Source organism: Lonchura striata, chromosome 4A (genome assembly GCF_050655825.1).
Source record: "Lonchura striata isolate lonStrDom1 chromosome 4A, ASM5065582v1, whole genome shotgun sequence".
NCBI lineage: Eukaryota > Metazoa > Chordata > Aves > Passeriformes > Estrildidae > Lonchura > Lonchura striata.
The window spans coordinates 12701196-12727161 of NC_140742.1; the positions used below are offsets into that span (position 1 = coordinate 12701196).

A 25966-nucleotide genomic window follows, 5' to 3' on the forward strand; every position below is an offset into this window, starting at 1 on the left:
CCAAAAAACCCCACCGAGTTCATTTTACCAGGAAAGTTATTTCTAGGTATTGCATCTGAATCAAAACATGTTTGTACTTTGAGCTGGTGTGCAGCGCTCGCTGCAGCCGGGCAGGAAGGACGGAGGAGCAGGAGAGGAAGGCGAAGGGGCAGCTCCGGCCAGCCCGCCCTGCCGGAGCCAGGCACGGCACTGCCAGCATCCCCCGGACTCTCCTACACACTTGTTTGCCTTCGTTCTAGTTGTTAAATTGGACTTCGGTTCTGCACAGTTTTTTGCCTTGTGAAGTACTGATATAATTTTAGACTATAATAAGATAATATTAGGTAGAAAGCACCCCTGGACTAAGGGTAGATGCCATGCTCTAACAGTATCACTGTGGAAAGTATTAAAAGTATTTATTAATTTAGGCATGAAATTTAAGGAAATAAGTAGGGCATGATTTTAGGGAAGTGAGAACATTTTCCAAAAGCCAGGCTGCTTTTAGTTCAACACAAGCTCCCCAAACTGTATTTTAGTAAGAAAGAGAGAGAAAATACAGACAACATACAACCCTACCTTCCAAAAACTTGGGGAAAATGGAATGAAGATGTTCTTATATTAATGGGAATTTACAGCACAGCTGAAATGAGCTGGGTGTACGATAGGGTCATGGAAACCATTTCCTCCTCGCTATTCCTCAGCACGCTGGGCCATGAACACACCTTTACAATGTAAGAATTATGGGTGTGCTGACTTGTAGGTGAGGATATACCTTACCCATCACTAAGCACTCTACAAGCTGTAATTTTTAAGAATGATACACTGAAGGAAGTTATGGCATTCATCCTGAAGCCAACCAGTGAGAAGTGCTTGGTCAAGCACTTAGAAGTTTGTCAAGTCCTTCCCTAGATTCCCATAAACATCCCAGGATGTTTAAAACTTCATTGTATTTAAGAGCACTATCTCTAAGTTGAGAGAATATGTGTGTTCAAAACCTTTTGCTAAACTGCTTTTAATTAAAGATTTCTGCATATGGATTTTTTTCTAATCTGTGATAATAAAGAAAGTAAATTGGGTTATGTGGGAGGAGAAAAAAAGGCAAGAAAATCTGCAGATGGGGCCTGATTCAGCATTTAGCTCAGAACACCTGTGAACTGCTACCAAGCTGTCTGGAAAAACTGAAAGGAACAGTCCACCCGGGCTGGCAGGGTCAGAGGGGTTTGGGTACAGCAGGTGAATCAGACATTTTTCAGCATGATAGTACCACTTTCCCTACACCTTTGGGAGAGGAGGTTCTCTCCCATCCTGCACTGAAGAGCAGAAGGAAGCAACTGTCTGTTGCTTGGAGCTGAAAACCACAGAAGCGAAGGGTTTTCAGGGCTCACACAGAATCCCTGTGCCATGGCTCCTCTGCTCACCCACGGCTCTGTGGCTGTCCCTGGACTGGAGCAGGGACACAGCCGTGCCACGCAGAGCTGGACACAGAGCCTGGACAGAGAGCCTGGACACACAGCATGGACACACAGCATGGACAGAGAGCCTGGACACAGAGCATGGACACAGAGCCTGGACACAGAGCATGGACACAGAGCATGGACACACAGCATGGACACAGAGCATGGACACAGAGCCTGGACACACAGCATGGACACACAGCCCCCATCCTGAAGCACCTGAAGGTTGCAAGCAGCCTGTCAGGCTGGAATGCAGCACCTTGTCCTACATTTCTCTGGGTAAGTCACATTTCCCCATACGTTCACAGCACATGGGCACTACACTTCCTCCTTCTCCACCCAGCCAATCCTACCTCAGCCCTGCAGGCATCACTTCTCTGTCCTGCACATAATGAAGAGAAAGACTTCCCTGAACGCCTCCAGTACCCCTCACTGGTGCTCACAGTACCTCCTGAGCCTCTTTTTTCTTTCCAATTGGATTTTAATTTGTCCAGTGTGAGATTCCCATAGAGTTGTCTGTGTCCTAAATGTCCAAGTGTCGGCTGAACATTTTACATTTTATTAAACAGGTCATAACCACGGGAAAGACCTGTCTGGATGAGGAAAATGCTGCAGCTTTGGTGTGGTGTCCACATTAATTTCAGATCCAAAAGGTGGGTGATGGTAAGAGTGGGGGAGGATGCTCCCCACATGGTGTTTAGAAGGATTTGGTCTGTTTACAAGCTTTTTCTCTGCAGATTGCTTCCCCTAATGATGTGCTGTGTGGTGTCCAAGAGTGCTATCAGCACAACAGAGAGCTAAACTGGAAGGAATTATGAGTGCATTAGGCAGAGCTGTTGGAAACATCAATGCCTGCAAACATCTTAAAATACAAGCCAAAGAAGTGGGAAGGTTAAGACATGGCTGCAAGGGCTCCACTACAACAGGGGAATGCTTTGAAATACCCAAAATGGAACACAAGAAGACAACACATGCAATTTATAAAAATACTGCAAAAGAGCAATGGGCTCAGAAGATCAGATGCGAATTAAGGTTTTTTATCTTGATTACTGCACTTCTGAAAATGCTGTATTACTGTTGATATGTTGAGGCCAAACACCCCATTTTGTTCTACAAGTTTATTTCTTACTTTCCAAAACCTATCTGACATTATTTATTCACAGGGAGGGAAGGAAGGAAGAAGAAGGCAATTGATAGCTGCAGTCAAGCTCCTCTCAGACTCCTGAGAAGAGAACGGAGAATCTCCAAGTTTGAAGAAAATATCAACTCGCTGGCAAATGCACAGATAAATATAAATTCAGAAATGACCATTCAAGAAGATGTTTTAACATCTGTGGAGATGTCAAACTCCAGGCTCAGCCTTACTGCTCTCTGTAATCCAGATTCATCACCAGCTTCCTTTATTCCCCCATTCAAAGGCACTTAATTAGCTGAAGGGCTTGTTGCTTTGCCTTCAAAAGCTCTTCAGGCCTCAAAGGCTTTGCTTTGGTATTGTGCTGCCACTGTCCTTTGAAATCAAATCTGGTTTTCTCTTCACAGCATTGGTAAAAGAAAAAAACATAGATTTTAAAAACTTGGTTCCCAAGGAGAAAGGAGAGGAGAGGAGAGGAGAGGAGAGGAGAGGAGAGGAGAGGAGAGGAGAGGAGAGGAGAGGAGAGGAGAGGAGAGGAGAGGAGAGGAGAGGAGAGGAGAGGAGAGGAGAGGAGAGGAGAGGAGAGGAGAGGAGAGGAGAGGAGAGGAGAGGAGAGGAGAGGAGAGGAGAGGAGAGGAGAGGAGAGGAGAGGAGAGGAGAGGAGAGGAGAGGAGAGGAGAGGAGAGGAGAGGAGAGGAGAGGAGAGGAGAGGAGAGGAGAGGAGAGGAGAGGAGAGGAGAGGAGAGGAGAGGAGAGGAGAGGAGAGGAGAGAGAGAAGAGAAGAGAAGAGAAGAGAAGAGAAGAGAAGAGAAGAGAAGAGAAGAGAAGAGAAGAGAAGAGAAGAGAAGAGAAGAGAAGAGAAGAGAAGAGAAGAGAAGAGAAGAGAAGAGAAGAGAAGAGAAGAGAAGAGAAGAGAAGAGAAGAGACCAGTAGAACTTCATTCAAAGTGGCTTTAAAAATAAGTTTGACCCTGAAGAAAAAGGGTAGGGGATTGAAGCTGCAGGTGAAATCTGGCCAGTACTTTTGGTTTTATTAATAAAACATGATACTGTAATTGTTTTATGCATTAGGAAGATGCCTTGTGACATCTTGGAAATCCCAAATAAAACATTATTTTCCCTGTACTTGCAGGAGGACTGTACGTACTCAGATGATGCGGGTTGTGTTCTCTGCTTTTCCAAACTCTTCATCAACCTGCATCAGAGCTTATAAAGTGCTGCTGAGTCAGAACAGTCTTACCTAACAGTCACAGTGCACTGACTTTTCACAGGCAGAAATAACTTCCCATAATATATGGCACCCAGAAATCAGGCCACGGTATTATCATTTCTTCATATTAATAAAAGCTGTATTTTGTATTCCATTATAGTTATTTAACCTTTGACATCTAACCTCTGGGTCAGTTTGCTCTTTGTAACAGCACATTTCTTCTTCAGTTTTGTTGCTATATTTAGAAAATTTACACTCTGAAAGAAGATTTTTTAACTTAAAAAAAAAAAATTTAATCTAGCTCAGAAGTTTTGGTGTTTCTCTGCAACCTATAGTTTATTCTTCCAACTCAGATAATGTATTGCTGCTTTTACTACAGTCAAAGAAGTACTTTGCTTTTCAAAGGATATTTTAGTCCTCAGCATGTTCTTCACTATCCCATATGCAGTCCATATGTAGTAAAAATACAGCCACTTTTACTGCAAATAATATTAGTTTTCTCTCTGTCTCTTCCCTTGTCGTTTTTTCTCTATCAGTATTTTTGGCAATGGAGATGAAACAAATACACCCTTCACTGACAATCCAGTGTACAGCTCTCTGGATGTCAGCAGGAATGCAGAGAGCTCTAAGAATAGCACATTTGATTCCTAAGGTGCAAGTGGAGCTCAGAGACACAGCGTGTCCCTCCCAGACAATGGCTGTTTATCACCTACATCCCCCCAACAAAACAACCTTTTCAGCTGTGTTTTGGGTCTCAGCATTCACACACAGAGCAGCCACTGGGTAATCCTGCCCTCCTCCCTGAGACTCCCAAGTTTTAACTCAGATCAGCTTGGGCTTGGAAAAGAAATAGCCACCAAAGGGTTTATTGTATTCCAGCCTGAACTGTGAATATCACCGGCTGGTTTTCCTGCCCTCAGGGAGGAGGGGATCCCACAGGGGAGCCCTGTGTCTGCTCTTGCACTGGAGGGACTGACAGAACAGCTTTTCTGCAAGTGGGGCGTTGTATAAGCATTGCTGAAGGCAGAACTGGGCCCAGGGTATTGGACATTCCAGAACAGGAAATCTGCAAGTACAAACTCTATTTAGACATGAAAATCAGGGAGATGCCCAACTAGTCAACCTGCCTGGGCAAATGCAGCTTTTCATGTGCCCAGAAACAGCCGATAGAGTCAAGTGGTGAAGCCTTACTCCTGACAACAGCGTGTGATAGTTCTGGAGACCACCTTTGACTCTGGCATTTGCTACCATCTTTCTATTAGGATTTATGAGTCCAGACCTTTGAGTATAACTTCACTCACCAGCATCAGACCTACAGGAATAAAATGAAAACCTGCCCATAGCCAGAGAGCAGCGTTAGCCCCACCAGGCTTTGTGCTGCCACACAATGCAAACTGTCAGCGCCTCAATCAATTCCCGTCCATGCTCAACAATAAAGACACAGTGCTTCACATGGGGGAGATGAGTCCTAGCAGATTCAGCAGTTGTCCAGGCAAGACAGGATCTGGGACACAGACTGATTACACTTAAAAGACACATCACTAACTACAAAAATGGTAGAGCTGTGAGGCACCAGCAGTAACCCCGCTTTTGGAATGTGGAATGTTTGCTTTAATACACAGTGAAACAACAGCAAAATGCTCACTCTGGGTCTACGGCTGCTGCTCTGTTCCCCATGTTGCTGTGCCTGCTACAAGGATCAAATTTCATGGTTTATTGTTCTCCCTCCAACTGGCCACCATCCACATTCTTCTTCTGTACAAAGCTGCACCTCTTGCTCCAAAGAAGAGAGAACTATGCCTTCTTTTTATAAATTTTAGTCACATTTGCAAACACACACACGGAGTAAGGGGATGACTTTTAAGCACTAAACAACATTTCAGGGAATGCTGTTATTTTTCTTTGAGCAAATTTCTTTGAATGAGGTTAAGAAAGGGCCATTTTCACCAGAAATTTACTAATTTTTGAGATGCAGAAGTTGTCTCCCGCAGCTACTGAATCTTTAACATTGTTTCTTTTAATGAAACAACTGCTCTAAGCTTGAAAAGTCCTATTCATCACCTGCCTGAGGAGGGAAATTGGAATTTAAATTCTGCAAAGCTCAAATTCAGCTCTGGATACACTGCTGGAAATGAAAACCACTGGGGCTGCTTCACTCAAATGGAGTAAAACTGGTACAAAGCAGGTGGGATCCACAATTCAGTACTATCTCTCAATGTAAATAAGAAATCTATTGCAGACGAATAACAGATCTCCATGCTAGATTCCATGAAACATAGTAATTATCTCAGACTCAAGGATTCCTACACAGAATAATTTTCCTATGTAATCTTTCTTTTAATTCAGCACTTGGGATCCATTGTCTTCTACAAGATTTGCAGTAAAGTTATCAAAACCTTATAAAATGCTCCACTCCTGAACATCCACCATCTTTCTTCAGCAGCTCAACAGACTGTAAAACTGGAGCACTGTCATCTGGTGTGTAATTATTGGTCTAAGTATTCCCTGTAAAATGAGGGAGGCACCCTAAGCTTACCTAACTAGTCTGAAAACGTAAAATGCTCATCACCTGTAATCATTGTCTTAGCTATCCTTGATCTTTACTGATAGCAGCAAGATTATAATAACTCTCTTTCTGACAGTAAGAATCAGCTGAAAATGCAGCACAGGCAGAGCACCAGGAAAGTTGCTTGAAGAAGGAATATTTCGGCCAATTAGACAGACTGACTTCAGGAATTTTTTTTTTTAATGTCTAATCAGTGATGCAAGGGGTTCAGAGGTATAAGACTAAAATGCAAAGCAGGGAAAACTGGGGCATATAAACCTCAGGAATCCAACAAGGACATTCCTACTTCACAGACTCAGTGGTGAAGCAAAAAAAAAAAACAACCTCAAAGGGTTTTGGACATATGATCAAAAGTGTTTGTGTCACTGTGGTTAGCAACTTATTAGTCCTTATGCAAGACACAGGAAAACACCATGAATATATTCTTCACCCACACCTGCCTCCAGAGTAAAACTTCTGGTGGGCAGTAATTCGTGGAACTGCTGCACTTCGCTCCCTTTCAATCGTGTGTCCACCTACAGGCCTGGATCCCAAGCCAGCAAGATTCTCTACTCTCTGTTTAACCTGGGTCCCACTGAACACAAGCCTGAAGCAACAAACTGCATGAGGCAACACACTGATGTGCTTGAAGCAACAAACTGCTCTAGGTCTTTGCTGAAGAAGGGGCCTTTCACTGGTAACCCTTTAAGGAGCACTAGATGTGCCCCTGTTACCTGTTCTACACCTGCAAAAGCAAAGTCAGTCACCAGTCCTCCCCAGCCTGCTTTAGGCTGCTGCATGCAGGGAGGGACAACGGAGGGAGCACGGCTTGGAAAAGAGTGAGCTGATCCTGGAGGGGCACAGTGCCAATGCACCTCACTGATTTACCACTCAGAAGCTGCTATTTAGTAACTATGCCATATTTCTCATTGCTATCACAGGACATTATGAGATTTAGTTACACCAGCCTTACACCAAGACTCATGAAATCCTCCTCCTTAAGAACCACTTTGCAGGGAAGAAGGGCAAAGAAGACCTGGCTCTGGAGCGCATTTCACACTTCAGCTCTCAAGCAGATCCCAGCAGAATTTCAGTGATCAGTCTCTGCTTTGCTGGGAGAGAAGAGTCTCAGTCCTTCCCAAGCTGCTGATGGAGTGACTGTGTGCACAGCTAAGCAGCTTGGAGAGTCTGCTCACAAGGTGTTGGTTCAGCCTAACAAAGCCCTTGGACTGGTGGTGAGGTTCAGTGTTTCCAAGTATTCTTCCAAACAAAAAGAAGTTTATTCCTCACAGCCAGGCTGCTCTCAGACCAGTCCCTGAGCCCTTCCCTGCTCCAGGTCACTGTTCACAGCACATTCTCTGATCTGGGGTGGCAGCAGATTCACATCTCCCCCTGAGTCTCGGGGAGGAGGTCGCTGGACAGAAACCAGGGCTGTGCCTCACTTTTGCCAGCTGCATTTTTGCATTTACCAGCTCGATTGGTATCACAGATCACCATGGGTGGGGAATGGCCCTCATCCAAAGCAGGGAATGGCTTCTGGCAAATGCTAGTAACAGGTATTTCAAGTCTGCCTCTTTGCTATTCAGGAGCTATACTGTATGACCTGCTGTCCATGAAGGACACTTTTAACTTCACTTCTCACCCCACCTGATCTTTTCTAGCCTCAGAAGCACACAGAGATGAATTTGTTGAAGGGCACTAAGATAAAAAGAAGATATTCCCTCTGAAAGAATAACATGAAACATGCAACAAGAATATCTCTGGAGATTATAATATAAGTTACAAGAGACTATCATCTATACAAATAAAAAAAAAATATTTTAAAATAGCACAAAATTCTCCACAAGGCTAAAACAGGCAATGCATGGTGGAATTACAGTACCTTTTTAGTTGAAGAAATAAATAAATTTACTATGATAACACCAGAGGTTGTTATTGCCTTGTCCATGTATGCACTGTGCACACCTCAGAAATTTAGTGAAATTGCATTTGAAACACAAATGGAAAAGCAAAGATAAGAGAAAATAAAAAGACTCAGTATTTTCACATAAACCATGTAAGACAGAGGAGAGGTTCTCACCTGTCTGCTTTGAGATGGCAGCGTGGCAGCCTGCATCTGTCTCTGCATCCGATGTGGCTGCATCAGCTGTCGGAACTGCTGCTGGAGAAACTGGCTGTTGTTGGTCTGCTGGGACTGCTGCGTGGCTGGAGACTGCTGCTGCTGCTGCTGCTGCTGCTGGAGATAGTGAATGAGGGACTGCTGTCCTTGTCCTGCTGTCAAAGGGGACATTTTTTGAGTAGTTGACTCCGAGGCAAAGTGAGACAGTGGTTTGGTGTTGTTGAAAGAAAACTGGTCTTGGCTAACAGGGCTCTCATTCACCAGACCTGGCTGTAAGCTACTGGATGGCTGTTGCATAATTATGTTCATATTTTTGGTCTGGTTTGTAGTCATTGATTTAAAAAGTGAGTTCTGCATACTTGTGGGATTGCTGGTGGGAGTGATGTTAGAGATTAAGGTACCTTGAGGACTGAAGGGTTGCTGATGCAGAGCCGGGCTTGACAGCTTTTCTGGCCTGTATGGTGGAGAAGGTCCAGTATTTGTGGAGGCCATGCTGGCAACCAAGTTGTTCTGTGGGCTTTTAATGCTGCTGGCTGGCAAGCTGGCTGCTGTCAGAGCAGGCAGCATGGAGCTCTGAGGGCTGAAGGGCTGCTGGCTCAGAGCTGGACTGGAGAGCTTCTCAGAGCCATAAGGGGGAGAAGGGCCATTGGATGGGGTGCTGCTAGAAGTCATGCCTGAAAGCAGAGTGTTTTGAGGACTCTGAATGTTGTTTCCTGATAAATTATTAGCAGGCATGCCAGACACCATAACATTCTGAGGACTAAAAGGTTGATGGTGTGGGGATGATCCTGCTCTGTAAGGAGGAGAGAGACCAGGAGGAGACATAGTTGGCCAGCTGGGAGCCTGCACTTGTTGCTTGGTACCAGACACCTGCTTGCTGGCTGCCAGCTGCTTTAGTTGCTGGGCATGCCAGTTGGAGCCAGGCATGTTGGGCAAGGGTACCGGGAGCATCGGTGGTGGCTGGTTTTTGTTCTGAGCTGCTGTAGAGATGGGTGATGCAGCAGGTTTGTTGGAGGGAGGAACTTGGAAGTTAGCTCCAGCAGATGATGGTCTCATCTGAGGGGATCCTCCACTGGTTGGATTGCAGCCTGGAGAAAAGTCTTTGTTAGCAACATGGTTCTCCAAGTGGGAAGTCTGCGGGGAGGACTTTGGAGTGGTGCTTATGTTCGGTTGGGAATGACTCAGACCAAGTGGATCTTCAGCCTTGCTGCACAAAATCTTCTCCAGGTCCAGGTCATTGGGAGAAGGATCAGGCATTTTGGTCAGCTCTTCCAAGAGATCTTGTAGCTCCTGGTCCACAGACTGTAAACTGTTTCCTTTCTCATCATAATGAACAATGTTGTTGGTTTGCCCTCCTATTGACCCCTTCTGATTTATTTCAGTGTTGGCTGGCACTGAGAACGGGGAGCCAATGCCACCACCATTCATGTGATTGTTTTCGAGGAGCACTGGGTGCCCTGCGACTCCCAGGGAAGTGCCGTGACCGCTGGAGAACGGAGAACTTTGCATTTCTGGGCACGCCAGGCTGGGATTGGCACCTTGGCCCATGGCAAGGTTTACGTCGTCGAGACAAAGTCTTTTACTGTCGTTTGGGAAAGTGACATCAGGCACGCCACTGGAGGCAGGAGAGCTATCATCTTCCAGTTTTCTTTTAATGGATCCCTGTAACTGTGAAAATATAAAAGGAAGAAGAAAGGATCCATTATTGACCATATTCTGACATGCGCTGAAGCTCCACACTACAACACTAGGTTGGAGATAAAGAAAATTAAATAATACAATTAAAAAGCCAATCATGTAAGACAAATTCAATCAGGATTTAAATGTGTGCAACTTTACCAAAATCAAAAAAGTTATAGTCAGACAAAGGCTAAATCTCATTAATTGGCTTTAAAACAGATGCTAAAGCTACAAAATACTGTCTGTCATGTGACTATAATAGAAGTTTTTAAAATAGTTTCTGGTTGCATTTCAATTAAGAAATTATACTCCCTGCATAACAAACATGCCAACATTTTTATGGTAACATTTTTTAGGTTTAAATGGCAAATCTGGATGAAACTCTGGACTGAATTTAGTGACCTTCTGCCAGTGACTCGAATTAAATTCAGACCTGAGACAATTAAATTGTTTTACATTCTTTATAGGCCAAACATCTGAAATAACTAGCATACTTTCTAAACAAACCAAAACAAACCAAATTCTCAGCTATCTATCTAAACAGACTTTCAAACTTCCTATCACAGATGTTTTAAATTCCAGAAAGAGTAAGTAACAGCTAAACTTCTTAATTTTTGTTTATTCTTCTATGTCTAAGGCATTGTGAGCTTCATTCTTTTGAAGGACTGCCACTCATTCATAAAAATGGACATGTTTTCAAAATAAAATTATATAAATATCTTGACCTACAAGAAATTATGGAGTTGTAAATTCACAAATCTTAGGGAAACGAAACTTGCCTTCTACATATAAAGAAAATGAAACTGGAAACAATGCTTCTAATACTATTTCAGCATATGGCAATCTCATCCACATAAAATAATCTATGGCTTTCAATTTTAACAAGCATGACCTGTATGTCACAGGATTAATCAGACCTTAACATTGCTGCTTCAAGTTAAGGGAAATAACCATTATGACCTTGTTTATTAATAGAGGGAAGCAGTATATAGAAAAGTATCTGATCAGCAATGGGAAAGTGAAAGAACACTGGTTCCTCTAAGCCAGCTCCCAGTAAAGCATCTCCCAACTCTGGGCTGTAAGTCCAAGTGCTTCCTGTTATATAGTGCTATAAAAAAAATCCCATCTAATAAAAGCTCATATCAACAGAAAAGTCCCCCTGCCAACCCCAGCAAAACCAGATCCACTCTAGGGCTATGCTGCATATGGCCAACTTCTAAATTTTACACTAATTTTTAAACACATTGCAGTTTTGCCTCAGTCACTGCACAACTGCTGCACTTTGGTGCAGAGTCACAGCACTGTCACCACAGGGTGTGTGAAGGCTGCAGGGCACAGGGTGGGTACACCATGGGCAGCTCCTTCTGCACTGTGCAAGCAGCTGATGTCCACCCCTACATTCAGCCTGTCTTCAGGCAATCACCCACAAACATCTACGACTCTGAGCTAGGACCATGGCAGGGCTGCCTGGTGGCTCACTCAGCTGGTCTCACACCTCTCATCACTGATTTCCAAATTGGTGGGCAGAGGGACAATGGCAGATTTGTGCCTACAGTTGCTGAGGGTGTAGATGCAGTTTGGGATTAGAATCAGACATTGCCATGCTGGTATCCAGTTTACAGAGACATTTGGAAGAGAGGTTACAAGCTGGTTGTCCATGATCATCATAGCAGGTCTGCAGACCACAATGAGCTGCTGAACAGCTTTTAGGTGTTAATCTACCCTCCATCACCAGACAGAGCAGCTTTGGCACTGTGGCAAAGAGACCTTTGGGTATTTTCCCTTTACTCCCCAAGAGTTATCCCTTACAGAGTTACTAGTGCTTGTCTCTGGTGATCTCCAGTCACATTGCTTTAACATGGGCTGTGCCCAAAAACCAGAGGTGGGGAGAACTGAGAGCTGCTTCCAGTGCACATTGTCTGGTTACCTGAGAGCCTCTTTGGGCAGAAGTGTCTGTGCTGGGCCAGGATTGCTGCTCTGTGAGAGACTGTCCCAGTGTCACAGCCAGACACTGCTGCACCATCAGACATTTGCTTAGCTTTAGGAAATGGAATCAGGCCTAAATCTTCTCCCAAATGTTAGTCTAATGATGGATGAAATTGTTTTCCTTCATTTTCTCTGCTAAAATTAAGCCAGAGCTGCATGTTTCAACAGATGTTGCCCTGTGTAGGCTGAAACATGTTGGTAGAGCCTATCTACATATATTTAAAAGTCAGACATGTATAGAGAGTATTTACAGGGGCTTCACACATCCAAAACAAACAGAATGTTCTCCCAAGCTGCACCCTGGGAACCTTCAGGCAGGAAGTGGTGGGGAATCTCCCACCCTTGGCCAGCTGACATGCTGGCATGCATGTCCTTGCCAGCTCTTCCTTTGCCATAGGACATTCCTATGCTCTGAGTTACTGGGGAAAAATGTGGGCTTTCTGAACACTCTGAAAAATAGTTCTTTAACTGCTGCACTGGGGAATAAGTGTGATGGGAAAACAAAACTTAATTTCCCCTAGACTGTCACTAGATATGAACAGATAAAATAAGGCCATAGCTTTCTGATGGCACAGGTATTCCAAAACTGGGACAGGATTTTTAAATAGGATGCTGTTGCTTAGCCCTCCTGAGAAGATTTGCTGTAAGAGAGGCAGTGAAATGCGCTGGGTGTCATGTTCTCTTGAAAAGCAAGATTCCTGTTTCCCAGGTGGGTATCGCACAAGCACCATAAAATCCAGAAGACCAATTTCTCCCAGTGCAGGCAGGTATAACTCCACAGAATTTAGTAACATTGCTTTTGCTTAAGATGGATTTGACTACAGCCCCAAAATTGAGAGAGGAAGATGCACTCCTTAAAGCAACTAAAAAAATCACAGAATAATTCTGGTTAAAAGGGGCACTTGGGTGCCATCATCCTTCTGCTTCAAGCACATCACCAATGTAAAAAATAGATGATAGTCACCAGGCACTTAAGTATGAAGTTTCCATTATAAACAGAAATCCCTCCTTGCTCTGGCTGAGAGGTTGTTTTCAGTGTTCCCCACTGACACCTCAGTGGTTGTTTCTCCCACAAACACACTCTCTGGGCTGGTGCTGGCTGTGAGGAGCCCCAGCTCCCAGTGCCTGCTCTCCATGCACATGCTGCTGTGGCAGCCGTGACCAGTGCAGGGGACAGGAACACAATTTCATGTTGCTGGGATCCTGCCTGGCTCAGACACACCAACCACAGTGGTGGCAGGAGAGCACCAACAAGGCACTACAACTTTCAGGATCAGAAGGTCCTGGCCTTACTAATTCAAGAAGCTGTTTGTTGCAGAACATTCCTTCATCTGGTTCCAGATTCCCCAGGAAGAGCCCAATTTATTCCAACTCTTTCTCCTCCTCTTTTTTTTCCACAATTTGACAACATGAACAGAACTGAGAAGAACACCAAAGCATGTTCTTCCCCCTTCTCTGCTGATTAGTATATTGGGCAGCTCTGTTTTAAATTGTATACCTGAGAAGTGAATGGAAATATTTTAGAAATGCATCACACACACACACACATACACTCTCCTAAGCTGGCTGGAGGCTGCCTATGGCTCAGTATGGGAAAGCTTCATTCAGATGTGCAAGCAAGGACGAAGCAGACAAGCAACAAAGGGGCTCTTGTGACATTGTCAAAATGCATTAAAATGCACTGGCATGCACAGCCTAACTTCTGTTTGGGAATACCTGGGAAACAAAGGCAGCTCTCCGACTCAGGGCATATCCGATTATGAGTTCTCCATTATCTCAGGTCTGCTTTTAGCAGTGATCCCAGCACTGCTGTCCTCTCCAAACCAGCAGGCTGTCTTTCTGGGAAAGACCCGAGTCATGCAGGAGCAATGCTGCTGGCTCGACATGGCAGCACAACCAGAATAAATAATAACTGTTTATGCTGCTCTGTCCACAGAAGCTGCACAGCTGTGGTTACAAACAGCTAATTTGTCACACGCTCCCTCCCTGCACCAAACTGATTCCCTCCAAGTGGGCAGAGTGCTCCACGGGCTTTTCTTGTGCAAGGAGAGAAAGGCAGTCTTGGCAGGAGAAGCCAGTCCTTGGCTGTGACCTCCTCTCACTTCTGGGGCTGCTGTGAGGGTGACCTTGGGCATCAGGCACCTTCCAAACTTAGGAGGTGGTGCTGGCCTTGAGGAACTTACTGTTACTCAATGAAGGGACAGAGGAAGGCAGGAAGAGGCAAAAACCGAAGCAGAATGATCAAATTGTTAATAAATACACACTGTGATGGTTCCATTGGATTTTAATAACCAACCACACATGGGCATCTTTGGACTTGCTCCCTGCTTTGCCAGCACTCACAGCCTTTCTTCTCTTGTAACATGTCAATTGTCCTCAGCTGCTATTCCAGCTGTCCCCATGAGCCAGACTGCCCCATGGCCCTCCTGACAGCCCCTGTTAATTCTCTACCTGGAACTCATGCCTTCCTTCACCTGCAAGTGGGAATCTGGGAAGGAGCACCTGCATCCTACACTGGAAAGCCTTGTTTCTCCAGCCTCACAAGAGACTGGAGACTCCTCCACTAGAAACAAGCCACCTCTAACCAGGTGTTTCTATTTAGGCCAACATAACTGCAGAAATGAGAGAGAAAAAACATTAGGCAAGGTATTTCAGTGCCTCTTGCTGTGCCTGCTGCCTGTCAGAGTCAAGCCTTGATTTACAACAACCACAGGGTGCTGATTATTGATCGGCACCATCCCACCCCACGCACGGCCACGGACAGATCCAACCTACAGCAGTGATTCCCACACCTACGCAGCCTCTTCGAGGGAGCACTGAGCCCAGTGGGATGCTGCCATCCACACCCTCCCTTGGCAGCTGCCCCTGTGCCCAGCAGCATGGCTGGACACTCTCCTGATTTAATAAACTGGCGTTCATGGATCCATGACTGGGCTATCCAGAATGGCAGCCACGTAACCTTCTTTCACTAAGAGTCTCAAGACCCTTATAACCTTGGGAAATTCCATGTCTTGGTTTTTCTGTTTGTTTCATTGAGGAAAAGAAATTGTAAAAGGAGATGGGGCAGGTGGGGAAGACATCAGTCTCACCACAGATCCTGGGATTTGCTAATGTGGTGGCAGCTTTGCACAAAGCCTTTCAGAGCAAGACACCTGGGGAATCCAGGTCACTGACACGCTGCTAAGATCTGGCATATCTGAATTATTTTGACAGATAGAGCACGTTTAATTTTTGGTGGAAGGACTGAGCAAGGCAGAAGCCTGAGATAAACAGAAGTATTTTTCCCCCCAGTATTTTCTCAAGGCATACTGAAAACTGTTCCCTCTGCAAAGTATAAAACCTGAGTCTAAGGTTTGCTTAACTGAGCTGACCAGAGAATCCATCAGTCTCTGTCTCTTTCAAACATAGATACTGCCAAAACTAGAAGTATGTATTTGCCAGAGGCAAACTGTTTGCAGCATTCAGTGATCAAGACTTCAGCCTCTGTGGCTTCAACAAGCTTCAGCGAGACCTATCTGCCCATCAGCCCAAAATGTTTCTATCTGTTCTGACAAAAACAGTCATGCAATGAGAAAATGGAACTGGCAATTTTCCATATAAAACAAGAACTTAATTTTTTTTCTCTTGTGCCTTGAATTCACAGTTTGGAAAGTTCTGTGCTCTCTATTGCTCATTTATCCACACTCTAGACAGATTTTACTGTCCTGCTAATATTTAGGGACAGTTGGTGAAAAAGAAGTGAGAATGTGCCTGTGTGTTTAAAGGCTGGAAAGTGGATCTGATATGTAATATTACCTTTTAAATAGCAGCAGTTACTTGCAGACCCTCTGTGTTGGGTAGCAGGCTGGCTTGCGCATGAACAGCAAATCCCAAACACTCCTGGGCAACAATCCCACTCCAGTACAGCAGGACCTGGCACTGCAGTAAGTGCATTTAGCACATCTGTAGGTTTCCGTTTGTGCATGCTGGCTGCAGTTTGGTAAAAAGACACTCACATTATATACCTGAATCCAAGAAAAATTGCCTCCTGCTGACCAGTGAGCAGCCAAAGCAGTACCTGGCTACAAGAAACATAAACTGCATTTTATCAAAGTCATATCTCAGGCTACAAGGAGAACTCAAGGAGGACCAAGCAATTAAAACTACCACTCACTTTTTTCAGACTAAGATTAAAAATAGGCTAAAATCACATTATTCCTACTGCTTTGGGCTGTTTGACCCTTCTGATTTCAAGCAGTTTGAGCACGGATGGATGTTAAGTTTTCATTTTACAGTGTCAGGAAAGATATCACAATGCAGCTCCAAGATACCAGAGGCATGCACCAATGTGCTTAGAAATTGCAATTCCCCAATTCTTCAGGTAAAGGAGTAACAGAGCAAAGTCCACTTTGGGGTTTGTTGGGTACCTGTAGGCTGCAAAGGGGGCAGATCTGTTTGTAATGAGGTGTGGTGGTAGAGAAAGGATTATGAATAGGGAAAATTCACAGGGTGGATTTCCTTCTATTCATCATGCTCATAGATATAGGCAACTGGAAGAGGAGGATGTAGGAAGAGGAACTGGGGATGTAAGCAGTCACTTTAACCATGAAAGGATGTTGGTTATTAGCCAGCTTGTATGCATTATGTGGATTATTTTTACCTGACACTACAGCTTCTCCCAACTCCAATCATTAAAACAAATATAGTAACAACAGGTACTGGAAGTTGCTACTTAGGTGTGCACATGTAATTCACCTCCTAAACACTCTGCTACATGTGGAGACTTTGATCTCTCCTCAGCACAGGAGCATCAGTTGACTTGATGGGAGTGTGTGCTGATCCTCTGCCCCATTTCTTACACCACTCATTGAGATCTTCCCCAGTTATTCCCTCAGTAAATCAGGGACCACATGCTGTGTTAAAAGAGAAAGAAAAGAACAAGGTGTGTGCTTTCCCTTAATAAATCTCACACTCCTGTTGTGAGTGCAAAGCTGCAGGAACCAGGGGCTGTGCTCACACACCCCCTGAGTGTGCATTGTCAGAGACCACAAAACACAGAACCTCGCCCTTTAGCTGGTGAGCACAGAAATCCCAAACATCACACATCATGACTACACGTGGAAATTAACAGGAAATTCAACCTGGACTACCATGAGCCTAAGGTATTAGCATTCATTTTTTCTAGATTTTAACAAAAAATTAAGGGGAAGAAAATAGTACAAATATGGTTTTCCCGTTCACCGATTTGTGTGAATGCAGTTACACTTATAATGATAGAAAGATGTGTGATCTATGTCTTGCTTTCAAATGGAACAACTTACAGCCTACAGAGCAGCAAGTTTGTGAACAAGATTTTTCCAGTTACCCCTGTGAAAAATCACAGGAAACATCACTAACATCTGAATAAAGGTATCAATGTAGGATGAGTTCCAAGGAGAAAAAAGATGGAGCTAAGAATAGACCTATTTTGCCATCATACACAAGCAAGATGCATGCAAGAGGCCAAGTACCATTCGCTATAAAGAAATGAAAAAAAGAAAAACAATCAGCAGCTTTGATACCTTTCAGGTCAGACAGAATTACCAGACTCATTTTGTAGGCACCAACAGAGATCTGCCCTATCAAAACAAACATTCAGAGCCTTCCCATCTTGTCTTTCCTTAGCAATTCATCTGCTTCCAGTATTAATGTCACTGTTAAAATGGAAATTTTTCCAGGAGAAAAACTGCCATTGACAAATGGATCTGGAAGAACAGGACTACTGCCTGCTCCTGTGCTGTGCTGCTAGCAGGAGATCTCTGTACAGATGCCTTGTAATTAGTCATCTAAGGCTTACAGCAACCACGTCAGGCACATTGTTTGGCTGTAACTTCCACGTTCCATTTAATGACAAGTGTTATTAACTAGACATCTGAAGACAGAACAAGTTCTTTGCCTCTTGGTTTAAGCTGTACAGGAGCACTTCTTTCATATCTGGCTGTAAATCAAGATCAGTCTTAGACTCAATGCCTTTCCATCAGTATTACCTCATCTTAGCTCAGTTTTAATACCAGCAGTATTGTTTTATATCTTTTTTATAGTCCATTAATTTCAAAGTCCTATGGAACACTTTGCAGTAATTTTGTAGACTACATTAATTTCTCACAGCAATGTCTAGGCTGGAGAATTGTAGATCCTCTCCACTGAGCAAAAAGTGATGTTTTTGCTACTTGGGTCTCCCAGGACTTGTAAGATACTTTTCTCTCTTCTTTTTCAGCCCCTAACACTGGCACAGTTATGTAATGACCACAAGCAGAAGAAACAGGATGTACGTGTTCCTAAATTATGAGGTTGGTTTTCCATTTACTAGCTAACTAGATAAAACCCAGTCTGACACTTCTTTTCTGCTACATATTGTATTATATTTTTAATATCTCAAAATACTTAGTCCTGTGGTTTTGCCAAATTACAGTTGCCTTTCTGTCAAAAGGTATAGTTGGGGAATTAATAGCCTGGAGGCAGAGCCTCCAATTAGGTCAAACCAAGAGACAAAAAGCTCTCAAATTCACAGAACAGTACAAAACAATGGGATTTCAGTCTGGAAAAATGGCATTTTTATTCCAACAGCTGAAGTACTCCTACTCACTCCTCCAAAGAATAACAGCTCCAGCCTCCTGTGTGTGGCTGCCTTGAACACTGAGACCAGCAGCCTTACGTCTGCCAGCCCAGTGCCCTTCTGCTGACTGCCTGCACTGGAAAATGATCTATTAGGCTTGGGCAGGACTAAATATTTAAAAATTCAGTTTGAGGTTTCTCATAAGTGGTACCAAAAACTGGAGAACAACTCTTAAGAAGGACGGAACAAGTGGGCAAGGAAAGAAACATCCTGAACAGCTCCTCTCCTGCTCCTTTGATGTTCTCTGTCTTTCAGAAAATGAAACAATAAACAGGATATTGATTAATACAGATCCAAAACACCAAGCCTCACTTAGAGAAAAAAGATAATCAATCTAGTCCCACAGAAAGTGGGTGTAGAGAGAAGTCTGTATAACAGCCAGAAGCAGAATTCTTTTGTAAGGCATGAAGAATGAATATTTAATTTGTTTTTGACTACTTCATGTTATCCCACCACTTTCATCTTTACCAACCCAGCACCTCTGCTATGCTCAGCATGCATCAGCTGGAATATGAAAATGATTAATTGGAAAAATGCTGTTTGTACACACCTTTCCTCCTGCAGCAGGGAGATGACCAGCTCAGCATAGAGCTCTTGCTCCTGTAGAACCTGCTCTTTGAACATGGCTCTTGAACTTACCCAGGGACCTTTAAAGGGATCCTGCATGTCAGTGGTCCTATGAACTCTAAACCAAACACAGATTCCAGTCCTGAAGCCTTTTTTCTGTGTAAAGCTGCTGAAATCTTGGCCTCAAAAAATCAGTTGGACTCAATGAGCTTAGGTCTTTCTCAACCTAAATTATTCTATGAATATTTTGAGACATTTACTTCATCAGGGATGACATTTCACTCTTTGCTCCTTCATCCTAACTAAAGGAGTGAATTAAAAATACACAGGAGTTGGAGAAATTCTCTCTGCCAGAATATGCAATGCCAAAGTTACTTGGGTTTTAACCAGAGAACCTCTTGACTTGCCATAGATACCAGTTCTCCTCTGTCCTAGAAGCAATGTTAATCACACATTCATCACTGCAAATTGACAACATAAATGCTGACTTATGCAAACAATGTTAGAGAAAATGGTGTTCTTGCTGTAGAAGTGAATTACACAGCCTTTTAAGCTTTCTACACTTCTCAGTTTTATGTAAACTCTAATTTCTAAGCTTTTGTTCTGCCTTGAAAGGTCACACAGTTGAAAGCCATGAAGCATAGCATGTGTTCTTACTCATATTAAAATACTGTTTACTAAATCATGCATATAAATGTAAAGAAGAAACTGTTTGCAACCTACTGCGTTAATAAGAGATGATTTATAAGACAACACAATTCCAAGTATCAACATGTGGAATGTAAAGATCTGATCTCAATCACACAACGTGATTTTTTTTGGCTGTTTTTTGAAGCAAAGTCTCTCCACTGCAATCACACTAACTTCTGATGACACTGTATTTGACTGATTAAACTCTTAATCGTGCCAATGCTTAACTTCAGGAGTACAAGTGGCCTTTTCAGATTTGAGCATATGATTGCAAATTTGCAAGATCAGGATTTCATTTGCATATTCAAATTTCAAAACTGCATCTTCTCTTTGTCTGTGCAAGGCCAATGATAGAGCTCCAAATGCTAAACAACCACTGTAGAGTTGGACAGTATTTTTAGCATCTCTGTGGTGCACTCCTATCTTTAGCTGCTGTGTTCACAAACAATCCCACAGGACATTGCATAGCTAACATAGCTCAGGCTCTTCACCACATTCCAACTTTTCTCCCAAAACATGGTGAAAGCAGAGTATAAAACAGACCAGTTCAGGACCTGCTACAGTTTCCTAAGATGCATTGTCTTGAGCACAGCAGAAATGTTTCCAAGAACAAGAACAATAAAACCTCAGCACATTCTCCTCTGGAGTGGTGATGGAGCTTGCTGTGACTTCCTCGGGGGAAAATACAGCTCTACACTCTGAGTTTGCACTGTGCAGATAAATCAAGTAGGACAGCAAAGGATTTCTGCATGTTGTTTCCTAGCAGGATGTGCCCATGGGTTCATGGCAAACTTCTGGTCAAAGCTTAACCCTGCAAGAGAAGTTAATAATTGAACTTGCCAAATCATCACAATTTCTAAATCCAACTGCGCTTTGTTTTTACAAAGGGGCATATTAAACCAGTGAGCCATTTTATTAGACTCATGCTCATGTAACAAAAACATGTGTTAGCTCTTGAGTGCCAAGTACCATCCTGGAGGGTTACCAATCCCTGATACAGGGATTTGTAGCCAGACTGCAGTTATCTGTCATAACAGAGGAGGTAGTTTGGAATACACAGGATAAAGCTTGCTGCTCCACTTGGGAATACTTCACATGGTTCTGGTCTCTGTAAAACCCTAGGGAAATGAACTGCAGTGGGGGAAAGAGCTTGAAACTTACTGCTGGTTGTAGTGGGACTATCTCACAGAAGCCTCCTGGACGGCTGGAGCTCCCTCCTTCAGGAGGAGCTCCTCCTTCTCTTTAGGAACTTTTGCAATGGGTGCAGCATCAACAAGCAGCTGCAGCAGCTGGGTCAACTCTGAGTGCATAGGAAATGCTTTTAGAGTCATCTGCATAAGGCATTTCAAAACTACAGGGACACCACAAAGAGAGAAAAGACTCATCGGGGGAATGGCAGTATTAATCAGATCATTGACCTTTGAAGCTTTGAATATGAAATGCTTTGCACACTGAGCTGGAGCTGCACATGGAGACAATAGCCTCCAATATCTTGATTTACAGAGGAAGTACTGATGGAATTCTATATATCCTGTTAATGGTGAGAGGAAGGGAATTATGTAAAGGAACTATTTTTTTCCTTAAGTGTCTTAGCTAAGCCTTGCAGATGAGCCTAGACACTTGCTGCAATTTAATTTCAAGGAGACAAGCTAACCTCAAAACTCTCAGAAAACCCTAGACCTTGTGAGTGCTTTACAAATAGTCTCCTCATTTCCCCATTTCACTTATCTTCTCTCCCAATTCTACATGTGATCAAACATTCTCTTATTAGAACTCTTTAAATGCTAATGAACTTTCAAAGAGTGTTCATTTGCTTGCCCTACCCCACCACAGGTGTGGCTGTCTGTCTGGGAGGTGAGAACTGAGGCAACACCACCAGGGCTAGGAGGGTGTCCCTTGGCTCTGCAGCACAGCAAGCAAAAATGCAGAGGCAGTGGCCAGGCAGCAACATGGACTGTGCACTATGGCTGCAATTCACCATGTCTACAATATACATGTGCTTTTTTTTGTTGTTGTTCTGGTTAGAGTTATTTTTTCCTTTTAAGCATAGCACAAGTTCAATTTAAAGTATCACAGTTTTTTGTCTGAAGTGTTCACATTACACAACATGAGCACCAGGTTAAAGAGAAAACCAAAAAAACTCTGCAGGTACTTTGATTGTTTTCTGAGCCCCTTCTTAAAAGACAAATTTTCAAATGAGTAGAGGCTTTCCCTCCACCCAGAGAGCAAGGCTGACATCCTGGGTTATAGTCTTTATCCTAGTAACGGCTCCTTAGCTGAGAAATGTGGGTTGCAAGACTTGGCCTTTAATAAGAAACAGTGATATTACAGGAAAACTCACTGTATGCTTTTGAACATCAACACTTAATTACCCTTCTATTTTCTAATACAGACACGATGTCTGGAGTTGAACAAACACATTCTTGAAAGGTCAGAACACTTAAATTGTGTGTACCTAGTTTAGGATGACAAACCTGTTGCTGCCTTTTAGATATGACATTTCAGTTTACCCACAAGAATTACACTACTTCCCCTAAAAGTTTTCAAGGTCAGGGACAGTGTCTGAAAGTGAAGGCAAAACTCTTTTTCAACATCAATCTATCACAGCTGCCACTGAATCCTGTGACTTACTGAGAATTCTGCCTTTCCTCCAGAAAGGGCTTGAGCCACCAGCAGACACAGGCACAGCGATGCCCTGTCCACGCTGGGGAGAGGGGCTGGCTTGGCTGGCTGGCAGCCAGCACACACAACCATTCACCAAACTGTGAAAGGACAACTGGGAATTCTCCCAAACCACACAGCTGGAGGGCAGGTAGCCCTTCATTTTTTCTCGGAAAGAAAGGGAGGAACTTCCCCTTTCAGCTATCCTTGCACGGGGTGGTGAGGCTGTAACTGCTGCAGCCATCAGGAAGCAACTGTCCAGATGGCACCATGGAGTGTTCCTGGGGAGCTGCAAGGACCTTGCAAACTGGGAACTAAAGTTTGGATTTCCTGGAAGTGTTCTCATCTGTCACTAAACACTGTATTGTGCCCACCTTCAAGTTTCAGGATACTCAAGGAATTGGAGGGGCACCAGGCTTAATCCTAATCCAGAGAGGGGAGGTTCACTTAATTTCAACAGAGATGTTTGAGATTACTTCATCACTTCAGACCATATCCTTCCCAGAGGCTCAGAGATCCAGAAACCAAGGCCACACTGAGCTAGCTCTGGGACTAATTAGCATGAGTGGGCATTGTGTTAATGAACACACCTGGCTGGGACATGCTGGGACCTCACAGGACATTGCATGTGCTGTGCTCAGTAGTCTCGGCAATCTGAACTGGAATTGTACTGAGAGAAAGTCCCCTTAAGGACATCTTAGGCACAGTAAAATGACTGTCCTCTATAAGAAATGACAGTCTCTCAGGTGGAAGTAGCTGAACCCCAGCTGAGAAGCGCTGACTGACTGCAAACACAATGGAGATGGAATAGGTGAGCCACTACAAAGTGGTAACCATTTGGCACAGAGGCTGTCAGGTACTGCTCTGTAGAAGGAAATTAAACTTATTCAAATGTGCTAACTTGAGAACTTCCAAGTGCTTACCATGGCTGCAACCCCTCACCTTCATCTGTACCTATTCAAAGCTCTGCCAGGCCCCCAGCATTTCCTGCATCCATCATGACCATCAATATGCATTTCACCAGCCTCCCATTCCCAAGTTCCTATAAAGGGCCCACTTCTCTGCTGAAGTGAATTTTCAGCAGTGTCCCTCCTAGTGCCCACCAGCACCACTGGTTCCTCACCACAGCACACACCCAGCCTTGTGCACCTCTCCCACCCCTGTGGGGCAAGACATCTCCAGTTCTTCAAAACTAACTTACTTCCTACTGAATTGAAGAGACTGCAAAGAAATTGTACCTGGTTTCCTGTGCTTCAGTCACTACATTTACCAGACATGATGTAGGAAATGGGCAGGAAACGCCAACCTTATGTATGGCAGCAATTCTTCCTCCTCCCTCCATGGCATGTTTGAGCACTCCAAAACCTGACCTTGCACTTTTTAGTGCAGCCTTTCTTATACAAACATTTGAGTCAGATCTGGAGCCAACACCAAATAGAAAGCCAAACACATTGTCAAATACATTATTTTTTTTTTAATGAAAAAGGCTGACATCCTGTTTTATACCTATTTATACTCAAATCTAAAATGTACTGTGCATTTTTAACTGCATGAATTTGGTAATATCAACAAAAATTAAAAAACCTCAACCTATTTTATAGTCCTTCTGATACTGATGTAAAAACTGTTAAAGAACTGATGTTATTTGGGCTCCATACAGATATCAGAGGTGCTGATGAACAAGAGAGGTGTACTATGATTAAGCACATTTGTTAGGAGGTTTCAGCTGTTATAGTTCTCCCTTTTACAGTCATCTTCACTTTGCTTCTGTTTCAAAATCTAATCAGAAAACCAGCACAGAATTAGTCCTTCACCTTGTTTCTTTGCACAATTGTTTGGACAATGTATTTAAAATAGCACTGTTCTAACCTGGCAGCATTTTATATTTACTTTATCCTGGCATAAATGACAGCCTAAAGAGTAAGGAATTGTAATTAGATACAGCATGTCTTTCCCTAGTAAAACTACCTCTTTTTTCCTCTTGAGCACCTAAAGTTGAAATACAATTTCCCTCCTTTGTTTCCCCATTCATTATATATGAACAGAGACAGATAAATGTCAAGTGTATCTTTAAAGGAAAAATTGCACCACAATTTATCAGTCTTCCAATACAAAACAAACTCCTTCTGCTTGAATTTGAAGTACTTTTTCTTTGTATACAACAAGACACCAAAAATAACACATGGGAGAAATGGGGTGACATTGGGGCAGACTGTTGATTTACGGAAGTTTCTGCTCCAGCTGCGCCCTGTGTGTTGCCTTACACAGCATTTCCTGGTTTCTGTGAGACAAATCTGCTCTGTAACAAGACAGACAGTAAGTCAGAAGTGTCAATATGAGCAACTCCCTGAAAACAAACTTTGCTCATTTACAACACAGCGTTTCTAGTGTGGGACATGGAAATGCACTGGGCAAGGAGCTCGCCTGGCTCCTGGGAGAAGCTGCGTCCACGGCAAAGCACCAGGCCCCACTCCTCACCTCTGCCAAGAAAATGGCATTCCTGGGAAAAACAGCGAGCTGGCCAGAAGCTGGGTCACCAGGTTTCCTCACCAAGCACCTGTGCAAGATGAGATTCTGCTTGTCACTAAGTGCCCCCACTCCCAGGGTTCAGGGTGTTGGGATGCCTCTCGGGATGGGGCCAGGATAGGAGGGCACCTTGGGCAGCTCTTGCACAGCAGCTCTGAAAACCACGGGCTCTCCAGGACTGCCCATTTCAGGGTGCCAAAATGAAGGTCTTATGGGATTTCTAGATGGCTCTCACATTGCCATGGTCTGGATCTCTCACTGACCCACATTAGTTTTGGGTTTTCTGAAAGAGGCCAAACTTATTTTCCCCTTAAAATACGCAGAAGCTCATGGATTGAATAGGAAGGCAGGAGAATTAACCTCAAGTACATTTCCAATATTTTATAATGATTTGTGCCTAACTCTAAGAGCAATCCAAGAACCAGGAGTAATTTCTAATACCTCTTAAAAACATGTATATCTCCATATAAGTAAACAGTGGCAGCCTTCACCAGCACATAGTGAGCTCCTGGCTTCTGAAGCACACGGCAGTCAAACAACTAAGCACTTTTAATAGAAACCTGGTCCATTAACAAGCTGAACCATCAAGCAGTCACACAAGAAAAGCAAACAACTCCAGGAAGAGCTGCTGTCTTTCCATGCTGAACAAAAACTATTTACAGTAAGCAAAATAATACAGCTTCTAATAATGCTTTTCCTCCCTCTCCAGTGCATCTGCTCACAATTGTCCCTTCACTCCTGATACAAATTTAAAGAAGCAAACCTTGCCCTTGTCTGTGCTCAC

At 43.6% G+C, this 25966-nt stretch overlaps 1 protein-coding gene across 5 annotated transcripts in view; it reads right to left on the minus strand.

Moving 5' to 3' along the window:
* Positions 1–25966, minus strand: part of MAMLD1 (mastermind like domain containing 1) — a 249530-nt gene that overhangs the window by 24132 nt on the left and 199432 nt on the right. For all 5 annotated transcript variants that reach the window (XM_077786557.2, XM_077786558.2, XM_021547841.4 and 2 more), the window contains one exon: positions 8400–10106. In XM_077786557.2, the coding sequence (XP_077642683.2) occupies positions 8400–9986 (1587 nt within the window). In that variant the 5' untranslated portion in view covers positions 9987–10106. The remainder of the gene's footprint in view (positions 1–8399; positions 10107–25966) is intronic.